The following is a 27,222-nucleotide window of genomic DNA, read 5'->3' on the forward strand; positions in this document are numbered from 1 at the left end:
TGAAAAGAAAGTCAGTCATTCAGAACAGCGGGGGCCACCTTGGCTGTCAAAGCAGGATTTAGGCTACATTTCCCACGGTTGCCATGACGACCGTGGGAAGTGATTATGGAGAGCGGGTTTCGGAGCAGAGCTGTTACCAGTGGGTATTACCGTGGTGGTTTGCACAGTGATCATCCAAGAATTACTGGCTCGCGATCAAACGTTTGTTTTACAATGAGCTGCTGTGTTCTGAGATGCTGTCGCTGCTCTGTGTCTGAATTGTTGGATTAATTTGTGCCTTTTTCTTTCTTGCTTTCTTTCTAGGGCACAATGTGGTTAAATGGGACAGGAAGGAGTAGAACGTGAAGATTCTCTGACCCTTGCCCCTGACTCCCAACCGTCCGAGAGGGTGTCGGACCTCACCGAGGCATTCCTGGGCCGTTGGCACTAAAATGTCCCTAAGTGGTGGCACTGCAGGCGGGAAAGGTGTGGACTCGAATGCGGTGGACACTTACGACAGCGGGGATGAGTGGGATATCGGTGTTGGAAATCTGATCATCGACCTCGACGCGGACTTAGAGAAGGACAAACTTGAGATGTCTGGCACCAAGGACAGCATGGCGGCACCACCCAGCGCAGTGGCAGCGTTGCCCGACAACATACGATTCGTCAGCCCGGTCTCCGGCGCTCAAGGCAAGGAGAGCAAATCCAAATACAAGCGCAGCAAGAACTCTAAAGACAATAGCAGCAAAGCTTCCGCGGATGGGGGGAAAAAGGAGCCCACCGGACGGACTCAAGGGGAACCAACAGGTGCAGCAGCGAGCGCGGTCGCTGCCGGCAACAATTCCACCTCCGGGAAGAACATGGAAAAAGGGGGCAAGGCCTCCCGAGGTGTTCTCGGAGGTAAAAAAGACAAGGAAGGAGCCGGCGGGAAAAATAAGAAAGACAAAACAGATGGTGCCCCAGTCGTGGCAATTGGCGTCTCTGAGAAGGACGTATCTCAGGCCCAAGTTGCTTTGGGAAATAGTCGTAATGCGTCCTTTGAGAACACACAATCACCAGACTTGGCAGATGCTAATCAAATGGGGAATATTGCACTTGAATCTGTTGGGATAGTACCAGCTTTGACCTCCAAAACTGAACCAGATGAGGTGGAAAATGTTAACAGCGATTGCAAGACGTTAAAGAAGATTAAAAACGAGAAGGTAGGTTGTTCATTTTACTCCGTTGTGATGTTTGTTGAATATCTATCATCACCTTTTGCTTTGACGGATCACGTTCAAATTGCATTTGACATTAATTCCTTCTTGAATTGGGGATGTACTCATAGTGTGTTTCTTCTTTAGATCAAAGCATTGGCATTTTAACCAAAGGGGGAAAAAAAAAAGCATAAAATGAAAACACTGATTGGCGTGTTTAGAATACCACGTTTTTTCTGTTTTCTCTAGTGAGTTTTAGAAGCCGTAGATGTAGCTCTTTAAAACAAAACTGTCTTTCATCTATATCAATTTAATGCAATCTGAACCAGCGCTTTGGGCTTCTTGACATTGCGCTTTGACAGCCTGTTGCTTTCAGCGGGCATGGAGATGCACTGCATTCCCTAAAGCAATCTGACATGTGATGCATGCAAAGAGGCCCACTGCTGTTTTCTCTTTTATTACCGTCCTATGAATGAGAGCACCCTTGACGAATGGGATGCCGTGACCCGCCACAGGAAATGGTCCACACAGTGGAGATGTTCTTTTTCCTGACTTGACTTGACTGCAAAGGCTTTATTTATCTTAAAGGATTGGACAGTTTATTTCCCATTTGAAACACTTCTCAAGGCCTGTTAAGTAACAGTTAACTAAAGTTCTTCACATTAGCCAGTGAAGAATTAATTGCGGACCGGAAGACAATCGACACTGTCAGCCTTGGGCGGTACAAAGCATTTCGCCTGCGAAGTCAAGCAAACGTTGAAGCGTGTTCCACTTTTTCTTTTTGTTGTTGAACAATTTCGACGCTGACATTGTCATACAAGAATAATATAAAGATCTGTGTAGCTATTCACCCACACTTATCTTGTTCACTCAGAGCGGATCTATCACTGTGTCTTTTGTATGCTTCATAGCAGCCTTTTCATGCTCTTGCGGTATAAAAGACAGCAGAGCGGGGAGGTGCAGAGGACTGTTTTTGTCTGTCATCGTGTTCCATTCTTAATCCCACAAGCCCCGGCAATGCCTGGTGGAGCAGCGTGTGTGGAGGGGGAGCTGGTGCTCGCACGCCTTCCTCTGTTTTCCTGGTGCTCTGAAAGTGGCGTGGGGGATGGGCGACAAGGAAGCCTGTTTGATTCCTTAAATCCAGGACACCCAGTCATGAACACAAGCTGTAGAGCCTCCTGTGGCTGGACAGCTATGAAAGGAATTTTAGGAAAGTCTTTGTAATCATAGTGTATTTAGAATTAAAGGACCTTTTTTTTGGGGAGAACCAACAAGAACAACAGGCAGCAGTGAATAAAAGACAGAGGTCAGAACTGCTTTGTAGCTGCAGGCTGTTGAAATGTATCCTGGAAAACAAGAAGGTGGTGAGGTGTGATTCAAAAGCAGCGCTAATCAATATTGACTTGAAGAGGCTTTTATATAGTCAGGTAAGCCCAGTTGAAGGATAATGAACAAAAAGAGCATTTAATTCTTGTTAGGCAGTTTGTTTTTCTTTGATATGTGCTTCTGCATAGAGGAACGTTTCGTTCCATAAGAGGAAAAGCAAGGTCAAGTACAGCCAGAAGAATGCATTTAGGTTGATGGTTTGATCATATTTTACATTTAAATAAACTTTGCCTTACAAGTTTGAACAAAGTCAATATTTTCACCTTCAATTCATTAGTTTTATCATTATGAGAATGAGTATTTGAAGCAAAAGGTCTTCTTAAATGTGCTTCTCCTTGTGTATTTTCAAATACAATTTGGATCCTTTACCACTTTCTGGTCATAGTGTTTGGAGACTGTTTCTATGAGGCAAAAACATCACTTGTGAAAAGTATTCTCGTGTATAATCAGATTTGTACACATTCTCTGGGAGCAGCACAGTTCCCTCTCGTAAATTGATCCACTTCATGACTAGTTTACCCGGCAAGATTTTCAAAACCCGAGAGACCACACGTGGCAATAAAATCTCTTAGCCATAACAGGTTTGGCTGGACAGTGTGTGGTGTTCAACCACATGACATGAGCAATGCACCACACACAAACTCACCAACATTCAAATGTCAAAAGGAAATTCTCCTAAAATCTCACCAAACATGAATTAAGAGCAGACAAACATGGCAGACTAGGAAAAATCAATAGTTTCTGGAGTATAGCGGAGAAAAAAACACTACAATTATGTCTCCAATGTTAACCAAATTTTCTGGTTCGCCATGTCTTTGGTGTATTTTAAATTCGCCTTTGGCTAAATGTTGCATCCGTTTAGCCAGTCATTGACTAAATGCATTTTCTCCTCAAGGAACACCAAACATTCTGCGGCATTGAGGCAAGTCAATTCAACATGTTGAGTATTCCCAATTTTAGATCGGAGTGGTCCCCGACATTCTTCCGAATGGACTAGATCAATCTTCACACACCACACATGGCAGCAATACCTCTTAAGGTTATCTTAAGTTTCATCCCAGTAATTAACATAATTGTCAGAAGGGGGAAATCGTGAGAAAAATTTGGATTAAAATCTCGTCGTGAACTTAGGCATTAGTCGATGACTCGTGTTGCTGAAGCATGGGCTGTACCTTCAGCAAATACTATAGCTATAGCATGTCCGTCACTAAAATATTCATCAAGTGTGGCCTAGAAGAGTGAAACTCCATCCAACTGGCGATATGTATTACTGACATCTAGAGAATAAATGCATGAAACCTGAAATCTAATAGTCCAGCCTAGTAAATATTGCATACGAGCATTTCTTTGTGATCGTGCTGTTCCTCACTCTGATACTGCGATGACCATTGCTACCTGATACATCGTGCTGCTTCATGAGTATCATTAAGCATATGTGTTGTTTAGAGACTACATCAAGCAGATCTAACCACTAATATATAAGTAAAGTTCGTTATAGATCATCGTTCCTTGATAAACAAAGAGGCACTAGCCCACACTGCGGATAACTTTGTCCATTCATCCAGATCGGACTATGTGTGCTTTCATGGCGTCCTGTTGAGATTACAGAATCAAAGAGGTGTGGCTTTCAACACTCGGCATTCATCTGAGCAGTGGATGAGATGTGTGGGGGATCCCCATGGCCCCCAAGGAACTTGTTGTGATCCTCATGCTGCCTTTTCAAATCCATTCAGTGCTTTAAATACAAGCCCAGTTGTTGTGGAGCATCCTTAGCATGTTATCAGCGTCAGATTTCACTGAGCAGCACATTTCTCAGATCCGACGGACTCCGTAAAATCAAGAGGTACATGCCCTCTCACTTCACACCGTGGACTGCTGATGCTTCTGATTTTATATATATATATCACTTATGTCACCCTTGGTCTTCAGTCCAGCATCGCCTCTTAAGCTCATTAAAGTTACAGGAATGTGACTACCTTGTGACATGGAACAGGAACCTAAACATTGCTGGAATGACTTCAACCAATCATTCACTGATCGGAAATCTTCGAATGCTATAAAAACAAAAACATGTAGACGTCCGAGTCAAAGGACAAACTTGAAGGTAACTCAATGTATAGTTTGCTTGTTTTGTTTTTTTATTAACAAAAACTTAAAGCAAAGTTAGAATATTTGTCCCTTTGAGCTGGCAAGTAGATATAAAGTAAGCTATCACTGTTGGTGGATATGAACTGTCGCCACTCACCACATAACCTGGCCAGCTCAAAATGAGCCAGCTCTTATCAGAGGCGGTTTGATTTAGCAGTTTTATTCTGAAATCATGACCTATAAGGAAAACACTTGAGAAGCCCCTAAATCAACACTGGTGATCAGAATTCATTCCATTATGTTGAAAGTTGTTCTCCCAATGCCTCTGAAGAAAGTAGACCTTCTGTAAGTCAAATAACTATTCTTTTATGGGATCAACTTTCTTTCTGATTGTGGTGCATGAAGGGGAACAAAAATTTAAACCACAATGACATTACAGCCCTTGAACTAAAACCAACTTGTAATTCCTTTTTAGGAAACCTATTTACCTTTCAAAAACGGTTTCAGGTTTCCCTGTCAGCAGGTAATGAAGATGTTACTGCATAGAGAACCATTTTGCAACTGTGCAGATGCTGTTGATTATCGTACATCCACCTTACGGAGCATTCAGTTTTCTTTTATGTTTTTGCTTTTTTTTTTTTTTTTTTGCATCCTGCAGTTAACTGTGAAACTGGCATTCATGGGAATTAGAAATGACACAGAAAAATGATTACTGCTTGCAGTTGGATCACTGTGTCAAACTTAATGGCTCGTTTCACGTTCAATCTTTCTTTGGCGGGGAAGTTTGAGTTCAGCTCAGCTGTGTAATACATTCTTGCTGTGTGTTGTGCAAAGTGCGATCAGTTGAAATAAAGGAGGATTAGGGGGTTGGAAAACAGTTTCAAAATGGGTTCATTTGAAGGAACCGGAGTTGTGTAATCCATCTGCTAATCAGTACATGTCTCTTTAGCAATCTTGTTCTCCATGGTGCCAGTGTAATAGCCATGGCTACATTTTCTGTGTCCCAAGTTAATACTCCCCAAAGCTTTGGCTCTCAGATGCTGAATAAATCATCTCTGCTTCCTTCGTACAAGTGCTAACCACCTTGTGAGTGCGTCTCACTCTCCCACCTCTCATTATACAAATCTAGAGGAGTGAGGCATTGTCAGCTTCCTCGATGTGCCACTGGCCTTGATAAATGGAGCAGCTCTCACGGAAAATTACATTGGCAGTGTTACTTTCAAGCAGGGAGAGGGGGAGGGGGGTGGAAAGGAAAGAGCTCTGCATTGCTGCTGCTGTCCATCGCTGGGGGTGGAGGGATCTCATGAGAGCTAGCTTGAGCTCTTTCTCTTTGCTGCCTGTGCCTGACAGACTGTTGCTGTTGTGCTACAGCTCATTCTTTTAAGTAGTGCCAAGGATTGTAAAAGCTATGAAACAGAAGAAAGGCTGACTTGTAATGGGGGTGGTGGTGCAAACTACAGCTAGCTCAGTTCACACTGTGCTTTTGGCACACCTTTGTGTACTTGTGAAGCAGCGCATGCTACGTTATACCTCGTAGCCCATTAAACCGAGTATTTAAATGTCCTTTAAAGCCTCCGAATGTCTTTAAAAAATTTATATATGCGGAGTCTTGAAGACCTGATTTGTAATGTATTCATCAAAAATGTCAGGATTGTAAAATAGAAACTGTTTTTAACAGAAATTGAATCTTTTTTTTTCTACTGCTATAAAATATGGCAATAAGCATAATATTTATCATCATTGGCATAAAGTTTTAGCAAAAATTTACTAATCTGCTAAGTGCTTTCTGAGTGATTACTGTACAAAAGGTCTCAGAGGTCATTTTTTTAAATGAGCTACACAAGTTTCACAGGCTAATGTGAACTGGCTAACTTCTGGGACTATCGGCTATAATAACCAGTCTGCTGTCTGTAGCTACCCAACTATAGTTTGAAAACTTCTTGGTGATTGATAGTGAAGCCAGAAATGTTCCCAAGCAGCCAAATTAGTCTTCGTCTTGTTGGAAAATTCACCTATTTGCAGATTTTTTTTTTGTAAAGCATCCCTATAAATACCTTGATGCAAGGGCATTTCACACGCTATTGGCTGGTGTTTGCAAGGCAGCCAATCCAGGAGCACTATTTATTTTTCTTGCTGCTGATTGGCTGAACCTCCAAGAACAGAAACACTAAATGCTGTGGATGTTACCTTATGCTGTACTGCTAGAACAGTTTCCATTGTGCGTACTAATTCAAATAGAGGATTATTTTTGGTGTTTGAGTTACTGAAATAAGCAGGTATAGTAGTTTTTAGAGGGGAGTCTCAGGTATGAGTGGAATTAAGCCATTCATGGGCAGCTGTGATCCCTAACCCCGCGAATACCACCTCTGTATTCCAATGTCACCTTTTTAAAATCTTAGCATGTCTTGATACAACATGAGGGAGAAATCTACAAGATTGGATTAATTTTGCAATGAAGGCAAAAGTTCAGAAGTGATTTCGAAATAATACCGTGTGAAACCAGTAGCCAGGTGCAGGTACCGGCGCATTTGGTTCGCACCAACTTGCATCCAGCTCAACGCTTCGACTACAAACGTAGTTTAATCAGTTTGTACTGTCGCTGTTACTGGTGTATAAAAACTTGTACTTAAAATAAAGACACAATGCTTGGTCTGTTGGGGTGGCAAACTTTAAACAGAAAAGCCCAAACCGGCATATGAACCCAAGATCTTCTTGCTCCAACCAGTGAATGTCCATCATGGAGTTGGATCATCTTCTGCCAAAGTTGATCAATTAGCAATAGAGGTCTAATAGAGTTCAGCTAACCATTATTTGATAATAAGTTGGTTTCTGGCACGTGGATTAGAAAACAAGCCATTGCTTTGAACCTGTTTTATGTTTAAGTGGTGCAATATGAACTCACCCTTTAGGACCAGTTCACACAAATAGATGAAATCGTTCTTTTCAAGCACCACGCCTAAAGATGATCAATAACAGGAGACCCATTTCATCTGCTCCTCCACATCGCTGTGATTGAACATTTTGCCATTTTTAACCACAGTACGTTAAAAATGTACTGTACGTTAAAAATGAGTCATTTATTTGAGACCGTTTGGATCACAGCATGCTGGTATAACAGGCATTTGAGGTCACAGACCGGTTGATGATATGTAGTTTTGTACCAAGTTGTCTCTGCTCTGCCTCAATGCTGCTGTAATTTCTGCATTGTTGCCTGTTGGAAGAATTTGCCTTCAGGGAGCCACTCGCTGCTGCATGTGAAAAATGTTTGACACTAATCATTTTTCCACAACTACCATTAGTCGCCTTCACAGTGATGTGAATTGCTTCGGGCTTGTAGGCAAAACAAAATTAGATGTGAAGAATAATAAGAAAGGAAAAAAACAAAAACAATGACTTTTATAACGGACATTGATGGTCCTGGTTTATATAAGACTTCCCCCCCACCCCCCATCTCATTTAGATTTAACAAATTGCTTCTTAATTTATTTTTTCACTTGCATGTCAGTTGTTAAACTATTTCCACAAAGTGAGGTTGACTTTAGAGTGAAGGTGTAGGCGATAATTGCAGTAATATGATTTAATAATGGCTGAGTCTTTGTGTGTTATTCCTGGGACTGCTCCTTTTGGCAGCACAGAACGGAGCATACCACACATTCCACACATCTTCAAGGTTCACCGTGCCCCTTCCCTCCCAGACATGCCAGTGCAAATCAAAACTGCCTGCTAGAATCTGTGTAAATCAAAATGGCTTATACAGTCTGATGGGATACACGAATGTGAATTTTCCTTTAAATGCCACAAATCAGTAGCAGAACGTATGTTGTTCTACTGAGGCTACTAACAGGTGCTGAGGTCCTACCCTTATTTTTTCGTCAGAGATAGCTCTGTTACACCAGCATGTGTCAGATTTACGATTTTCCTGCTGATTATGCAGCTTCGATTCAAAATATTTGCCTCCTATGGTTACGTAAAATTGCTATCTAGCTTGTTGGGTTGCAATTATGTGTTGCGGATTTTGCCTCAGTCCTTGGATTTAAAGGTCAGAATGTCCACATTTGTTGTGGAATACTTAGGATTTATTATGCTATCATAAATACTCATTTTATTATCCTATTGCTGTCAGTGAGAAGAGTCTCTATAGTGTATTTGAAAAAGAAGCTCTCATGCAACCATTTTTTTTTTTTAAACACAATATTAATTTTGCAAATTGCAGAGTTTTGCTTTGCCACGGAGACCCATCATCAACATTAATCACAGGTGTGTTTAGAGAATAACTCATAATTATCTGTAGCTATTCAGCCGCACAAAAAAACAGATTGACACAGCGAGTTGGAAGACGGATACGGTTGTCAGTTTGTGTTTATAGTTCAGTTGCTCAGGAAATGATTCATTTTATTTAGGAATATTTGATAGCCCAACCACATCTTTCCAGTGGTCATTCAGAGCCAGCTGGAGTTACTTTTATTGCCAGATTGTTTAGCCTGGTGTGTTCAGTTGAAGGATTTTGGGGTTGGTTATCACTTTTCTTGCTAAACAAATTTAACCGCAAGGGCAGCCTGGAATCATGAAACTTTGAACGCGCTGCGGTTGGAAAAAGTTAGACTCCAAGTAGTTTATAGATCACATTCTGCAACAAGAGCTTCACTGGCAGCTTTCCAACAACCTTTTTTGCTGTTTTCAGATTTCCTTTTACTCACTGCTCGCTCAGGCCTGACCTGCACTCAAGAGTTTTTGGGCCAATTTAAAACCACATTCCCCTCCTTTGTGATGTTCAGTGGAGAGGTCTAATGACACACTGTGGTCTGCACTGATGTTCAAATTAGATATTTAATCATCAGACATTCACAGATCCAGTCCTAACCTACCCAAGCTGTCTGTAAACTCATAACTCAGCATTGCTAATATGCAGTAGCTGATGATTTAGTGAAAATCTGCACGCTCAAGCAGAGGAAAACTCCAGCTTTTGTTGTGTCGATGCAGTCTTTCACTAATATTTTGCTTTCATTGTTCCACGCTAAAAAGAAGTGCTAATGAGTTGCCAAGTAGTAATTTCCCTGAAGTTCACGGCTGTTTATCCATGAGGCAAGAGAGGTGGTACTCAGTTTTTCCATTTAGTGAGCCACTTAAATGCACTTTTATAAAACACTTTTAGGCTCGGAGCTATGCACATTCCGCATGCCTCTTTCTGTTGTTTAATAGCTGATACAAAATGTTAGCAGAGTAGAGTTTGTGAGTGGGTGTAAAGTGGGGGCAGTGCTACATTATAACTAGTGGTGACTGGTTCCACAAGGCCAGGTTCTCTTATGTAGTCACAGATTGTTGCAAACAACCAGGTGGCTTGAGTTGGGGTTTGTTTATGGCTATTCCTCAAAACGGACTTGTAAAAACACCTTAAATATCTCCAAAATAAATGTTTATGTTGACTCTGTTTGACCATTAATTTGTACAAGAAATAATATTGTTTCCAGGTAAGGCTGCTAGTTATCCTTATGATAAAATTCCACTATTAGAAAGGTCTTTAATCAATTCTGCACAGCCCTTGATATCGATTTTGTATTTGTCTGGATATATGTATCCCATTAGTTTTCACTCAGTAAATATAATTTATGCTCAAACTTTTTCAACCTGTTTTGAATATTAACACAACATTGTTTACCAAGTTATGTTGTTTGATTTTCACTGCTTTTGTCTTTGTTTCCTGAATTGAGTAAATATATTTTTACTGCATCTATTATCTTATATCCCTTTTCTTTGAGTTGATTTTACACTGATGATGATGATGATGATGATGATGATTGAGGAACCACATTTTGAAGAAACCTACACACGTTTTCTGTCTGTGTTCATAACTTTCTTTGACAGCTTGGTGCAAATTACTTACATTTTCGCTGTTGTATAGTTTTGTTCTAATTTAAATTATTTTTTTGCCATTTGGAGACAAATATTAGTTTATTTTTATGTTTTCTAAGGAAACCCCAAAATTAATTGTTAATAAATGGAATAACTATAATTTCAAATAACGAGCTGAAGCTTTTATCAACCAGTACTTGTCTAAAATGTCTATTTAATTTTTCAGTACAGGTGGTAGTCAGATTCTGTGTTTTTTGTTTTTTTTTTACTGTTAAATATTTTGGATCGCAACTTCATGCTTTCAAAAGAACATTCAGAATTATTTAGGCAGATTGGTTTAATGTGTGCGGTATTCATTTGCTGTCATTCAATACATTGAGTTCATTTTGGGCATGTCATTTTGTGAGCAAAATTCTCAAAAAGAGGTGTAGGGTTTAAGAGCTTAAAACTGCCCATCTTGTCTCTTGTAATTTTGGTAAAACCTCTTTGTAACACCATTAGTTTGGGATTTAGAAAACGCTGAGGTTTTTGCAGCGCAGCATTTGAAACTTCTGACATTGTCAGGAATGTGTTGGAAAAAGATTACATTTTCAATGTTCCTAGATCCTTGTAGGGGCGTGGTACGACATCTTTCCGTATTAAAATTCCATATTGCAAATTTCTCATCAGTGAAGTTTATTTTAGAAAAAACAAATTTAGCTACTGTCAGTGACTTTTCTGTTGAAGTTTTGGAATTACTCTTACAATAGTAATAGTATATCTATCTATATGCTTTGTGTGTCTATGTTCAAGACTTTTTAAAAGTGAAATAGGAAATAGTTCTTGAGTTGCCCTGTTGGATTGGCCCTGCATGATAGAAAGCATTGTAGAAACCTTATGGCGAGGCAGCAGTTTAGGTACAGTATAAGCAATTTGCAAGCAGGCAGAAAATATATTCAGTAATGGTTGTCAAGTTGGCTTCGTCTTCTTTTTGATGCTAAACTAAATGTCCACTCTTGGGGAGACGATCGGCGCCAATGAGGGGGAAAAAAGGGGCTCTTGGATTGGCTGCTTTGCCAATTCCAGTCAATAGCATGTCAAGTAGCATTGTGCCTATGTGTTTCAGCTTCCCTATTTAATACTGCAGAACTTATTATTTTTTTTACTTGCTAATTGAGGAAACTTTGTGTGCTCTCGCGACTGCTCCTATTTTGGAAAATAAGAAGGTACTTTAATAATTATTTTTTTTTTCTTTTTCAACACTATTTATCACTTGCAATCAGATTCAGCTATTTATTTTCTTGACGATCGAGTGTGTGTGGATACTAAATTTATGTTCTGTGTAAATGCTGTGTGTGCTTTTTATTACGCATTTCTATGCTGTTGCCAACGTTAGATGATATAATGGAAAGATTGATTCTCTTTTTGCCAGAGCAGCTTTTGCAAATTAAAGACGATGGTGTTTTGACTCCCACTTTTAGTTTGTTTTCATTGGTGACGTCGTCCAATTAAAACCCAGCTCTTTCATCAGTTTTGTCTTCATTAGGTAAGTGTGTAGAGCAGAAATAAGCAACAGTATCCAAACAGAAATCTCTTGGTCCACTTTGGCAAGGGGGGGGGGAAGGAAAAAAAAACCCATCCCAGATCTGTCAAACAAAGCCTCTGTCACGCTTTGTCTTTGCCTCCCCGTCTTTCTCTCCGCTTAGCTTTCCAGGAGGTGTGCTGTGCTGCGTCTGGATCTGCTCACTAGCAGGGAGGCATGTGCGGGATGAGGGGAGGGGGTTCAGGGGGAGCTAAGGCTTGTACAACCAATTCAGCTCATGAAAGACTTATGCATCCAGAGCAGCTGTCTTCCATTGTCAGCCTGCAAATTTCCAACGTGCCTTGTTTCGCCTCTCGATGCGTGAGTAGCAGGAGAGAACAGAGAGGGGGGGGGACCCCAACAAAATACAGAAGAGGTGGTGGGCGGGGGGAGTAAACGAGAGGGGAGAGAGGAAGGCAAATATCCAGGCTTTGGGCCGGACTAAGTGAATATACGCACATTTTTGTTTTTCTATTTAAATTTGTGGTGGCTGTGTGGTTGGACCGTAGTCTAATAATAAACCTATTCAGACTCAGCGTGTTGAATGTAGAGAGAGATAAAGAATCCACTGCTGTGGTGAGAAACGGAGAGACACAGAGAGAGAGAGAGAGAGAGGGCATATGAGGGGTAAGAAGAGGGGGCAGAGGGGTAGAACTGCCTGAGATTAGGAGAGGAGGGAAGGCGGGTGAGCAGTGTTATGAATGGATAGAGTCTTTAACCCCACAACACACTGAATAGTTTGTCACAGGCCGCTGCGGCTGTGTGTGGAATGAGAGGAGCTGGCTGAGAGCTCTCGGATTCCTCAATCCTTGAGGCATGTGGTCTGATTAGCAGAACAAAACCCACACAGTGGGGAGGAGCAGACGTGGCTCACCCCTTACCACCACCACCCTCCCTTCCTTCAACTGGAATTTTCTCCCAACGCGGAAAAGAGGTGGCCCAAACTTTGCACCGACTTGCTACGGTTGTAAAACAGTTTGGGGATTTCTCACTTGTTTCCAAAGGTTTTGTCTCCGCAGTGGTATCATGTGAAAAGAAGCGTGTACTTTGACACCGGAGGTTCCAGGATTTAAAAACAAAACAAACAAAACAAAAAACAAAAAAAAAAAACAGAACATCAGCAGGAACAAACTGAGAAGATCATTGTAATCTAACAATCCTTGTCGCTTTTTTCTTGAACAAAGAGGAAGTTCACAGCAAGGCATTGTTTGAAGGAGAGTGGTATAGAGACTTGTGTCTTGCCCTCCCCCTAAACAGATTGTATGCACCTTTAAGGGATTGTTTGCAGCATATTTGTTGAGTGAAACAACTTTAGGGACCCACTCATGTTTCTGGTGTGAAGTTGTTTGGTACCTGGGTCCATTTTCTGTGCAAAAAGGTGAGAAAAAGTGTGGAGTATAATAATATATCACACCGCAGACAAATGCAACCAAAAATCAGCTTTTTCTGCCCAGATGACACTTAAATCCGTCGTTTTTACAACAGTCTGAGCAGCCCAACTACGATCTTTTTGACTCTCCAAAAAATCTGATCTGTGCCTCTAACACAGGCACAGATCAAAATACCTAATCATAATTAGGTATTTTGATACCTCATTTGGATAGGTATCAAAATGCCTGCAGTCTGACAGTCATGTCATATTTTATCTAGCTTTATGTAATTGATGTGAGACATTGCATCATCATTCTGTATCAGAGGAAGCCAGACATGGTAAATCTGGACGTAAACAATGGCTGATCATTATGATTATGAACTTAGAAAAGAAGTCTGTGTCACAGCAGCATATCACGCCACAATCCCACCACTCTTAGCTCTGACTACACATCAAAACAGACTTTTTTTTTTTTTTTACAGAAACTGCAGTCAATACTTAACAAAAGACCATTGCTAGTAGTTGTGCTTTGTTTTCATTAGATTCCTTCGTTGTGTTCTTGTGGTGATGTTGTCGACTCTCATTGCTGAATAAAGTTTAAATTTATTTCAGTTTGGTTTTAGTTCAATTTATTACTTAGTTTTCTTATGAATTAGTTTGATGACACACTTAGATTCCATAAGTAGCTTGATTTGACCATGACTTTAAGTACAGATCAGTTTTTTCATTGATTTCTCTATTTTCTTACACTAACATATATATGCTGTCTGTAATGTATAGACCTGGACGATAAATTGTCCCACAAGTTATTGCGATAAATGATAATATTGTAGTTTTGAGACCATTTTCCAGTAATATAACGTTAATGGCATAATGATGCAAGAACGCATGCTCAAAGATCAATAAGCTTAAATTTTTAAAGAATATTTAACATTTGAACTGGAAGACATTTTAAACATCCAAATTAACTTGACAAAACAACAAATAAAATGAATTATGAAGTCTCTGTAAACAAACTTGTCCTTAAAAAAAAAAAAGACCAGTTAAGACCAAAGCACCAGAATCAAGACTTTTGTCATCCAATCTTTAATAGAAAGAGAAAAACGATAAATCATGCAAATCGAAATTATTGAGTTTGTTTTAATTTATCATGTGATTGATTGATTTATTGCGGCAGGCCTGCTAAATACATGAACTGGTCAAGTTGAGATATTTCTAATTGTCCACTTTCTTTGTTTATTTTATTTTATATTCTGCAGAGAATATTAAAATAGTTTTTTATCTAGAAGTCCTGTTGTACGAAGAAAACAGTACGTCTCTTTGATTTGCTTACCTCACCGTAGCAGGGCTGAAGATGTACCAAACGGTAACGTCAAAGCCAAGGTACATGCCAAAGCTATGACTTTTGTGTACACTTACACTCTGTGCAGTTCAAAGTAAATGTAGAGAAACCTGTATGAGTTATTTGAGGCAGTTTCCAGTATGTGAGTAATACTCCGTCCAAATGGGGATACCAGCAGTCTCCTCACCCAAAACAAGCGTTCGTGTTGTTTTTCTTCCTCCTGCTTGTGTTTTGGACCTGCAGGCTTCTTTGTGTTTCGTGTCCTTGGCGCACGTCGTCATTGTTGCTGCACACAGTTGAATTGAGTAAGAGTATGAAGAAAGTGTGTTTCTGTTAGCTTTGGCTCGTCTCTCTCCTATTTCTTCAAGTGTAAGCTACATTACACAGATTTCATTGTACAGTTCAGTCTGCCATCATCCCCCGCTGTGTGCTTATTGCTTATCTACTTTCACCCTAAAAATACCCCTCCTTTTTTTTTTTTTTTTTTTTGAAAACGAACTTCAATGCGATTATGTTTTGATTGTTCCAGTTCTGAAATCTGGAAATGTAGTTTCGTTCTAGATCCTATCGGGCAAATTTCTAGTCATGCGGAAATAACCAGAGTGTATTTTTTTTTGTTGTTTTTTAATTTCCGGTCCAGATGTTATCAAATGCTCTAAACTATGTATTTAGTAGTTTGCTAACAACTAGGCTTTTTCTCCTTTTAGTGCAAGAACAACTTTAAAGTAGTCTTATTTTTTTTTAAGTGCCAGTTCCTGTTGCGCGCATGCACAGTTGTTTTCACACTCACAAAGTTAGACAAGTGAGCAAACACGCATAATGGCTAATCCATTTTCTTATCTGTCAGATGGTGTTATGCTGAGACGTTAGTTGTTGCTCTCTGGCTAAGGAGGTTCTGTCAACAAGCTGTCTGACTAAAATAGTGCAGCCGTCAACATTTCAGCATGAGAAACGATGGAGGAAAGTAAGAACATGAGGGTGGCCTCCTGGGCTTTGTGTTGTCAAACTGAAAGGTCAGCCCCAGAGAACGACACTTTCCTTTTTTTTTTTTTTTTTTTTTTTAAATAAGCACCTCTCTAATCCTGCGACTGTCAGACTCATTTGGAGCGTAATTGAATTCCATCTGTTTAAATTTAAATAACTGCCTCTTGGATGTTAAAACAGAATAAGACAATATAGAGGTCTTTGGGTTTCTTTTATGAGGAGTGTGCATTAGAGGTTTGTGCAAGCATGCTCCCAAGCTTGGAAGTACAGATCTGAGATGAAAGGATTTTCTCTTCCCATTCTAATCCACACAGACAGCCAGGCCCTTGTGATTATTCCCGCCCCCTTCTCTGCACTCATCTCTTTGAATACTGGGCCTTTCTAATTCACCCTAAAAAGGGTTTCAAAAGGGGATTATTCTCCTGATAGAAATTAAAGGGAGAACACGTCCCTCCTTTGGGACCAATGTCAAACATTTATGAGATGATAGATTTATTTCACCACATACAAGAGAAATTAGAACAGCTGAACCTGTTTCCAGTTATTTGGGCTTTTAACAAGCGTAGTCTTTATTATACTTGAATGTAAATGTAATTATTATTTTACAGCAAAGGGACTCATTTGTTTCTCTGTATTGTTTTTGTTTCCGAATATTCAAAAAAGATAAACTATTGGGGTTTTAGCCAGCCACAATTTGAAATAAAAACCTGTTCTTCAGACTTGATTATTTAAGCTTGTAAAGTCAGATTAAAACGTTTCCACACTACTACGTCTCCAAAAGAGATGCATGGAAGAATCATTTGAAAACTCGAAAATCCTTCCGATTTCCGATCAGTGACTGCATCCTACCTAAGCTTCCTTCCTCATCCTTCCTCAATGTGGAAGTTGTTACTTTGTGAAGAAGACTAAAGCTAGGAATTTTTTCAGCGTCAGTGACAGGTCCAAAAATGAAGTCTGAGAAATCAAAAGATGTAAAATGTAGGGATGCACAGATGAGAAAATTTGGTCCGATATCCGATATTGATACCATTGTTATGGCCAATAACCGATTTTTACAGATATATCAGTACACTTTCAGCACATTGTAAAAGTGATTACACATCCTGCAATTACTTCTATGCTTTAGATAAGCACGTCAGAATCTTGTGCTTCATCACTATGTTGCCTGCTTACTACGGGAAGGCTGGAAAAATGTTTTGAATGCCATTCTTGTAAAAATCTGAATTCTTCCCAAACCTAGTCGAGGGTTTTACACAACCGCTACACAACTTTAATTGCTACAACTGTGGATTTACTAGTTAGGCTGGGTCACATGTTGCTTTTGACAAAACTCTGAATAGGTTTCTGGAATAGTGAAAAAAAGAATACAAACAATGACAATGAGTGCAGAGAAGAGGCTCATTTGACACAAAGACGTGTCTCAGAAACGTCTCCAGTGGAAAGATTAGATTCAGAAGCTTCCGTCGATAAGGGTTGACCCGGTGACCGCGGCGTACTTTATCAGTCGCCCTTCCTCCTGCACGCTCCACTCATACTTCATAACACGACGCGGTCAATCTCCTGGTGTGTGCTGCGTGGGCCAAAGGGCATTCCTGGATAATGTCCACATCTGATTTTTGGGATATTTTCTGGTGCTTTATAAATTGGTCTATAAGTTTAACCCTTGTATGTAGAAATGGGGTCCATCCGACTCCACACACATAAAACTTGTATCATTTGCCATAGTCCTCTACGTTTGGCTCAGTCCTCGCACGCACTAGGGTTAAATCTGGATCATCTCCAGGAAAGCTAGATGCTAACTTGTGCATTGTCGTCTTAAACCAAAACATTTCAGGCTGAAAATAACATTTTCAATTCTTAATTAATTACATAGGAAAATTAATGTTTTATTCAGTACACATTCCTCCTTCCCAGCCCTATTTACCTTGGATTTACTCATTTGGAAATGCACAACTCTCACGAGAGTGTTACACCGAAGCCGATTGTGTTAAATATGAAGGGGAATGCGAATATTTGACAATGAGTTAAAGTGTCTTGTGGCACAGTGGCCCGGGCCACGGTCCAACAGCTTAGCTCGTCATCGCCACGCTGAAATCCTCGCGCCAATCCACTGCTCTGGAAGAGAGACGAAAATAAATACACTTTCTGTGCTAAGCACACAAACATGTGTGTCTTCCTTCCTCCGCTCTGCTGCCAAGCTTCTCCAAGCCTGATGACATGTAACTGTTTGACTTTGGCATCGAGGAGCGGGGTCACTGTAGACGTGACATTTCAAATTTATGGGGTTGGCGCGGGCGTTTATACCGGGTCAGACTTGGCCCGTGAAGGAATGAGAGTATTAAAATAACAGTCCAAAAGGAGTTATGATGAAGTGCTTGTCAGCAGAACAACCCAATTAAACCAGCTCTGTTACAGAAAACTCCGCCAAACAATAACTTTTGAGTACATTTTCAGTTTGGGAAATATACACTTAGAAAATGAGAGACAAAGAGTCTCTCGGAAGGCCCGGGTCCAGTATAAACTGGATGGGGGACTATATAAAGAATTTATGGACTAACTACTAAAAAATATTGAATTTGACACCTTGCCTGAGATTTTATTGCAACGTCAGCAATTTATTCTGCCTCTTGCTCCCAGAAATCAAGATTTTTTCCAGAGTGTTAATTCCCCTTTATTCCTCCTTCCAGTGAGTGTTTTACATTATTTATTGGTACACAATTTTTAATAATTAAAGTTCTAATACCACGAGTAATAAATTTTGGTTGTCCTTTGCTCGAGCCGTTCTCGGAAACTGGCTGGATGCCAGTGACTTCTCTACTCCCCTGTGCATTGAGGGTTTGATTTTTCTCATGCTTCTTGCTTTCCTTAAACATGCATCAAAGTCACCCCTGCCACAGCAGAGAGTCCTCTTATGAATGCTGATATGCTCACCAGAGACCGCGCCGGTGTCCTTGAATACTGAAGCGTTGCATTATCTGTTGTGAGAACGAGTCCCCCCCCCCGTCGCATCACACTGTTTTTCTCACATCCTCTATCCGGACCCATATGGTCAGCAGTCTTCAGCTCTTCTTTTATTTAAAGCAGTTCTGGGCAAGGTTATGATGTGGGTAATACAGCTGGAAATAATTGAGTGGAGCCCAGGCGCAGAGGGAGAACATTCAACAGTCCAGGTGGATCTGGACGCCTGGCCAACACCGTAGAAACTGTTCATCCTTCTGTGTTTAGAGCTAATATTTACCGTAAAACTGTTTAGATGTTGGATTTGGGAAATCTGCTAGAATATTGTTGCATTTCCATAAACCGTGCAAAAACATGAGAATTAGTTTTCAGTAGCACTAAGGCAACAGAATGTCTCGAGTAAAGACACATTTCCCTTTGCTGAGGTTAATGCTAGCTACCGTCATCTCTTGTTGATGTGTTGGGCATAAACACTGGTCTTCAAACTAAAGTTGCAAAACTTACCGAGCGACTATTTCAGTGTTGTAGCTATTAATGACAAGTGTTATAGCTCTAACTAAACAATATAAATATATACCTAATACACAGACTTAGATTGTTGACTAAAAACAAATTTGTGTGGTTCAATCCGTAAAGTACCATTTCTGTATCCATAAAGCTCCATTGTCTAATAATTTTAATTTAGTTTTATTTTGTAAAAATTAGAGCTCTGAAAGACAAAATGCCATCATAAGTGGCTTTTAAGTGCATGACGTTTAGAAAATAGATTTTATGATCCGTGAACTATGTGCAAGTGCAACATGCACATTATCAGGGTTGTAAATGAACCTTATTGCCAGTTGGCCCTGTTTCGCTGATAACCCTATATTTTCCGGCCCGACTTCAATTTTAGCAACCTGGCAGCGTGTGTTGACATGCTCTCCAGATGGGTGCTTGCTACTTTTTCATCTAAATGTTACCTTTACCTGCAGACCCTTTATGCATTCTGTTCCTTTGTGTGCAGAGAAGTCGCCCCTTCAAAGCACGTACGGTTTATTTGTGAAGCTTTTGACTCCTTATTTGTCTGCAGTGAGCAACATCGTGGGAGTTTGATAAAGTGTGTTGACACAGTCAGCTGACATGCTGCTTTTGTCTCATTGTACCGTACAACCAAACAGATTTAATGAGTGATGAATGAATAGCACGCTAAGAATTTGTTATTTCAGTCGATGGCAGTGATCCGTAACTACAGCGGATCAGAGAACTTTTTAAGTCTGGAAGTAAAGAACACGAGGTGGATACCGGTTTGATTTTACGCCGCTTGCAGTCTGCTGTTACATTTTTGTTAAATCTCTCATTGTGTTTTGTTGATGTAGTTGCAGGAGTAATGTGGGTGAAGTGAAAATGGAAATAAACTCCCCGTTCGTAAGGGAGGATGGAGAGTTGTTAAGTGTTCGGCAATAAGCTGAAGTCGCACATTCGATTAGGAGGGACTTCTATGTCCATCTGGAAAACTGAATTATATTCAACCACATCCATTTAGATTATGCATCCTTGAAAGAATGAGACTTTGCTGCTGGCTCCATTTGTTGACGTTGTATGCTGCAAGTTATTACTTTAGTTCAATATATAACTGTAGCTGGTCGGCGAAGAGGCCACTGGTCACGATAGACATTTATTACGGCTATAACGCTATGCGTTTGTTTTACTGGTGCGCTTTTATTGTTTATGTCCAGTCCATGCTGTATTTTTAAGAATTTATGTTTATTCCAGCCTTTCCTTTAATAGCTTATTGTGTGTGAATTATTAACACCAAAGAAGGAAAACAAAATTCTCCTCGAAGCTGTGTATAGCTTAAAAAAATAAATTCTTGCTTAACGGGCCTGTGGCTAATAATAGGGTTTAGTGGCTGTCATAAAACAGATAATTCATTTCTAATATCGCAGAATTTACTGCGTACACCAATATCCGACATAAACCAGTCACATCATGTTAAAGGGCAGTTATCTATCTTTGTACCGGCAGGAACCCCGCCGCCCCTCCGGCTCTTCTTGCTGTCAATTTGACAGTCAGTCCTCAGGATAAATAAAGATGGAGGTATCATCTGTGTTTCATGGATAGCAGCTGCAGACGGAGAAGGAGGATGAAGTGTGTGTGTGGGGGGGGACTACAATGACAGCCCTGACTGTTTATTTTTATCAGGGCATTAGCAGATTAGGCACTCAAACTAACAAGGTCATCAAAGTCTGACGGCTGAAAGCTGCAGACCTCTGCTGAGCGTCTGGCTAAGGGGGAGAGATTTGGTGTGATATAGTGGGTTTCACTTTACTCCTGCTCAACATCAACATCACCACTTTCTGACTTTAATAGAGGTTTTAATGATCAAGAGAGGTTTTATTTATTTGAGGGTCTCTGCCTGGGAGTTCAGTTTCACGGTTCCTCTGGACTGGGCTGACATTTTAAGTCGTAGAAGTGTTTCACAAGTGCTTAAGGGTCACCAGGTGCTTTTGTTCTTGCAAGTCGGTTTAAACCACCTCAAGCAGCTTTTTGTTTTTGAGAGTCACTGATTCGTTTTTGGCTCCGAGCTCTTAAAAGAGTTTTATAGTTGGTGCAAACATTTTAGTTTTGTGATTCTCCAATGTATACTTGTCGGAACTTACATACGGATAGGTTGAAATGCATGTTGCATTGGAGGTCAGTTTGTTTTTTGTACAAGAGTTGTATGTAAGAATAGATACATTTGTTTGTGGAACATTAACACGCATGATTCAAGTTATGTCTAAAAAAAAATCTAATAATAACCACAATATTTGGGAAAGAAAATCCTTGCTAGATTTTTTTTTCTCTGTAAAGATGTAAACAGTTTCTGTTTACATCTTTTCCTTTGAGGTTTTGTTTGTAAGACATACATCATTCCCTCTTTATCACAGGTTATGTAGTATAACTTCTACTACTATTCAGGAACAAAGAATGATTTTTTTTTAAAAAGTAGTTAAAATATACAAATTTATGTCGTTTTTGTTACACTTTTATCATTCAGCTAACACGGCACAAAGTCGCAATAGTGCAATAACTCCTTGGCAATACGTTTGGCCTGGTGCTTTTCCTAACAGAGTTCAGGTGAACAATATATGCCCACCCTTTATGTTCCGAATCATTGGACTGGCTGTAACCAATGCAAGGGTTCCTCATGAGCACAAATGAGTGGTAAGGTATGTGTACAAATCTGCAACATCTGTGCCATCAGAGAGGTTCTTGTCAGCTACAAGATTTTGAATAGTATATTTTGAATAGTGGACCTCCAGTACTCACAAGTGGTTTTGGACAGCTGCTGCCCACAACTATCTCAGATTCACAAATACTTTAGACATCCTGTAAAACACTAATAACTGTGTTTAATTCTTAAAACAGTCAATTAATTTAACATCAGTTTGAAAAGCTAATAAATAGATTCATAAAAACATAAGCAAAGGATATAAGGTCTATAATTTCAGTATGTTTTAGTTTTATAAACACTAGATAGTTCCAGTTGTAGTTTTTCCCCACGAATTACTGTTTTTATTTATTTCAGTTAACAAAAATGTTTTCTCAATTTCAATTGCATTTTGAATATTTAAGATATGCTCTTAAAACATGTGCAGATAGGCAGGTTTCCAGCAAACACTTTGTAGTCACGTTGGACAGAAAAATCTGTGAATATCGGGCCACTAATAGGGAGGGGACAGCTGTGGACTAGAGGCCCTTTCAGATCAAAGTTTAGAGACAAAATTGTGAACTTAGAAGGATAAGCCATGAGTGATCTTTGGAAGCTTTTCAAAGGGTTATCTAAAGGTAGATATATTTCTTTTTTACTACCTGTTTCTAATTGCACAAAGGTTGACTGAAAGGTTGTACATAATTGTTGCAAGTTGTGGAGAGTGTGATAAAGTGCACATGGATTAAAGTATGTCTGTCATCAGGTAAAGTGGTGTTAGACCTGAACACATGCAGGAGAAAGACAGAATCACAGAAGTGAAACAAAGCTAAGCACAAAAAAGTTTCATCAATATAACATCATATACTATTTGATAAATGACCATCCGAATTGTGTTTTGCTCACTTTCTTTTGAAAACCCAGTTCTAGCTTCACCACGAAAATCAATAGATGGATTGAGTCCTAGCCTACTCTCCCCCTGCTGTATTATTAATCTGCCTTTTCGGGCGTTTCGTCCTTTCACCAGCATCTGTGTTCAAGTGTCATGTGGTTTGAGCTGCAGCAGTTGTCGCCTCCAGGTGCATTAAGGCGTAAAGGTCTATAGGATTTTTTGAGGCTTTAGTGCAGGAACTACTGGCACTTGGTAATAGTACACATCACCACCCATTAAGGTAGACATGGTTCAATGAGACAGCCTGCAGTTGGGGTCAATGAGAGTAGCAAGGCCTGGGTAGAGAGGCAGATTGAGGGGCAGAGCATGGAGTGCAGCTCAAGGGCCATTCGTAGAACAAAGCTGAGTACACTCCTCCATATGTACAGATATACATCTCTCCTCCTACGGCCATAGCCTTAACCTCCGCTCATTTATCATCCGAGGCACCGTCTGAACTGCTAAAACCTTGACTGCATCGTAGAAGGATAAGCCATGAGTGTTTTTTGGAAGCTTTTCAAAGAGCTATCTAAAGGTGTCTCCTTGTTGTGTAGCTATATTTTAAATTTTTAATTGTGTGATTTCTTAAAGAAATACCCCGTGTCTTAAAGTGTGCCGTTAGCTTGCGACCTAAATAGGCCTCGTTTTTGTTGGTGTTAGCCGCTGAACAATGGGGAGTAATTTGGCATAAATCTCATCTGAGAAAAACGTGTTTATTGATGCGCGACTCAGGATTGTCTTTCTAATGTTTGGAGAAGGCACCACCCACAGCCGAGTGTTAACACAAGGGAAACAGATTAACAGAACATCTATAAATAGTTTGAGGTTGGGAACTCTGGGGAAATCTCACCGCCTGAATAACAACTTGTTTTCTTTGTATGCTATGTAGGACTTGTAAAAATGTCCTTTGTTGCCTCGTTGATAAGATTTCAGGATAGCATGTCTAGGTTCAAGTGTTGTTACTATGCTTGATTTTTAAACTGCCTTTGGCTTTTGAAAGCGGAGCAACTTGAAAGATAAAACCGTCTCTTTGCTCACGGCTGCATTATGGGTAAAAGTAAACCGTGTGGGTTCTTTTCTTCCTGGCCATATTTTTTCTCTATTTTTTATGGGGTTTTTTTTTCACAAATCCTTTACACTTGTAAGAGGACTGAATCATCGGTATTTGGGTGGGAATTTAGGCAGCTGAGCGGTTGATGACAGATTTTCAGTTTGCAGTCAGGTTTCCCTTTTACCAAGAGATAAGATTTATGACTATGGAGTGGGCTGGAGAAAGAGAAATCCTCGTGGGCTCAGCTTAGCTTATCTGGATTTCTGCTCCCAGCACAGCTTCTCTCCCTGTCGGAGGCAAGTGGGTGACCTTGACGAGGATGGGGCGTAACATTGTAATAGATACTGTTGTTGTCAACTGACCTACAGTCGGGATGAGGAATGTGAGAAGTGGATAGAATCCCAGATCCACGTTTAGGCAGTATAGGGTTGAACTAGCTGAGAACGCAGTGTGACTGCGGCAACTGCTTCAATAATTGATAGTGAGGGATAGTGGTGGCTGGTTTTCTTTTGGGAATTTTTTAACCATGTGGTTTGAGTTTATTTTATGGAGACAATGCTATTAAATAATGCAGCATAAAATGTAGTGTAGAAAGTACTGTCTGCTCTCATTCTGCTAGCTTTTCAAATCATTTTACCTGCAAATTTTTTTATAAGATCCCTTAACGAGTCAAAAATATCAAAGATTAAGCTGAACTAAACTATGTATGTGTTCTGCAGTGGTGCCATTTTTTTAATCTGTTTTGCAAAAAGCTTTGACTTGCCAACACTTCTAACTAATTCTGAATTTTCTTTAAATCTATTGTATAAAGAGATGATCAAGAATTACTTTTGAGTAGTTATTAATGTTCGAAGCAGAGGTGCGTATAAGAAAGTACTCGGTGTAAAACATGGTTTTACTATTTTAAAATGACCACAAAATTATTTAAAGTTTACGTTTTAAAGTGCGTTTGGCACCTCATGCATGCAGTTGGTGTGATTTGCACAGCTAGCGATACAAAAACACCTCTGTGTGTTTACCTTAAACAGGAGAGCTTTACAGCTGAAAAGGAGGATAAAATAGAGGAACTTTGTTGTGCTCAGATTGACCTTCCTGTTATTTCCTGAACATTGTGCGGTCCACATGATCTAAATAAAGTGCAGACGTGTGTCTAGATTTCCTTGAAAATACAGTTTCCTATTAACCGGCTTCTTATAACTCTTTGTTTTTTCATCTTTTCAGCCCTTTCTCTTCTATTACAATGTCCACAGGGGTTTTTGTCTTGGTGCTTATAATAATGCATCCAGTAGTTGGATTTTTAAGTGTCCCTTCAACCGATAACTGGCAGTCAAAATAAGAATCGTCTGATTCACCTCAGCAGCTGATTTTTTTTGCTGTATCACTTCCTCAAACATGGTTATGCCTGGTTTGGTTGCTTTCAGCCAAACCATGACTCAATAGGAGTGGTGTACTTCAATTAGCATGCATAATAGTTTTGATGGTTCTTGACACTTAGCTTGTCTGGACTTGAATTTGATTAATAAATAAATAAAAAAAAATCACTTTAGCCTTTAAGCTCGCCTGCTTTTTGGATTCCTCTCTAAACAATGTCTTCAGTAAAACCACACACTACGCCTCACATTTCACATATTTTGACTGTCATCAATGAAAAGGGATGTTCAGATTGCTTTGCGTCTCTGCACAGTGCTTCCACTGCTCATGATAGCAAACAGCCCACCCTTGTACTTTCCACCTAACCCCCACAGTGTGTGCTAACAAACAATACAAGGCCCAGTCTCAGAGCAGCCAGCTGAGGCAGAAAAAAAGAGGAAGGAATTAGGTTGACAAGGTCAGACTGAACCAAGACATGAGGAAAGTGTCGTACCACTCCACCTGCTGAATGTTAGCCAGTCAACCAACCCGTCATGTAGCATACCGGCTAATTATTTCAGATAGGACATGAATCGGTGCCAAAGTTTTGTGTAAGTAGCTAAGCCATTCTTACTAGTTGCTATAATTGTTTATTTCTAGTTTTCCTTCACTCCTGAAAGCAGCGTAGCACACAGTAGTGGTGTTGGTTTTTCATAAGAAAGTTTTGTGATATTTAAATTCATTTCAGACTCTGATTATGGGTAGTATAAGTGGACAAATATACTATAGTTTCATATGCTTTGCATTGTTTTAACATATATTTTAAAAAAAGCAACTTCTTTCTGACACCGTAGCGGCTTTTATTTTGCCGTGACGGTGCGCCATGATGAATTGCATGTAGAGGAAATCTTGTATTGATGGGATGTAAGCTGTTTAAAATGATGTGTAAATGAAAGAAACGTTCAAAATGGCAACTGTCGAGATTGAAGACACAATGCAATCGACAGTCCACTGTCGCTAGACGCTCATCCCAGAGGAGTGAATGCTGCAATTCAGTGCAGCATTCACTCAAATTAAATGCTTTTTCAATTTAGTTTGTGCTCATAGCTTTAGTTGTATTAACATTTAAAAGACTGATACTGGCATGACGTTCCTCAGAATGATACCTTTGTATTTATATTAACATTATGCTACAGAGCTGCTCAATCTATAAACAGAATATTTAGTGTAAGGGGAAGAAGCAGAGGCTATGTAGTTGAAAAGAAGACTGCTAGCTTTATCGGGTTGTAAATGTTGGTAAAATGACCTGAAAATTCACCACATCTCCTCTGTAATGGTTTACAGCCGTACATTAAAATTTAATCTGACAAATTTAAAAATGAATCTGATTAAATTTTCGTGTTTATAATATTAGCTAAAACCATTTTTTTTCTAAGAACTTAAATGCTGTAAAATCTGAATTCCTTCAACACAAGACCCATCCTGTGTTTATTATTGGACGGTTCAGTGGTTTCACTCAATCAGATCATCCCTGTTTCTAATGCTGACAATATCATGCTTAACATTGCATGACATTACAATTGGAATAGTTGATTTAAAAAAACAAACAACTGAAATTGATTAAACTGAAATTGGTGATGCACTTCCTCAATTATTCAAATTCAGCATGGAAAAAAATGAAATTGCGTTTATACGTTCTTTTCTAGTTTTATTTACCAAAGTAATTACTGAAATTTGGCCACGCTACAGTTTTACAAGCAGGAAACACAATTTAAACTCTTAAAATGCTGTAAACAAAAGGCGATTCTTCCCAAATGCAGGCTTAGTTTTCCAACCCCAATTTGGTCATATAATAAAAAGAACGAAGTCTATCCTCAGTGACTTCACTTGGTAAATTAGGCCACTGCTTTATAAGTGAGCAAATTGGTAAGCTCCACTTATCTTGGCTCGGTTCTCTGCCCTGCGGTCCCTTGCGCCTTCTGCCTTTTTATATCACTTT

General features: G+C 39.7%; 1 protein-coding gene across 1 annotated transcript in view; it reads left to right on the forward strand.

Moving 5' to 3' along the window:
- The first annotated feature begins 275 nt into the window (after positions 1 to 275).
- LOC106946015 (zinc finger protein 609-like) overlaps positions 276 to 27,222 on the forward strand; it is a 65,704-nt gene continuing 38,757 nt past the window's right edge. The window contains exon 1 of the mRNA XM_015030071.1: positions 276 to 1,184. Within this exon, the coding sequence (XP_014885557.1) occupies positions 432 to 1,184 (753 nt within the window). The 5' untranslated portion in view covers positions 276 to 431. The remainder of the gene's footprint in view (positions 1,185 to 27,222) is intronic.

This window comes from Poecilia latipinna, unplaced genomic scaffold (genome assembly GCF_001443285.1).
Source record: "Poecilia latipinna isolate Pla-1442-1.1 unplaced genomic scaffold, P_latipinna-1.0 Scaffold172, whole genome shotgun sequence".
NCBI classification, from domain to species: domain Eukaryota; kingdom Metazoa; phylum Chordata; class Actinopteri; order Cyprinodontiformes; family Poeciliidae; genus Poecilia; species Poecilia latipinna.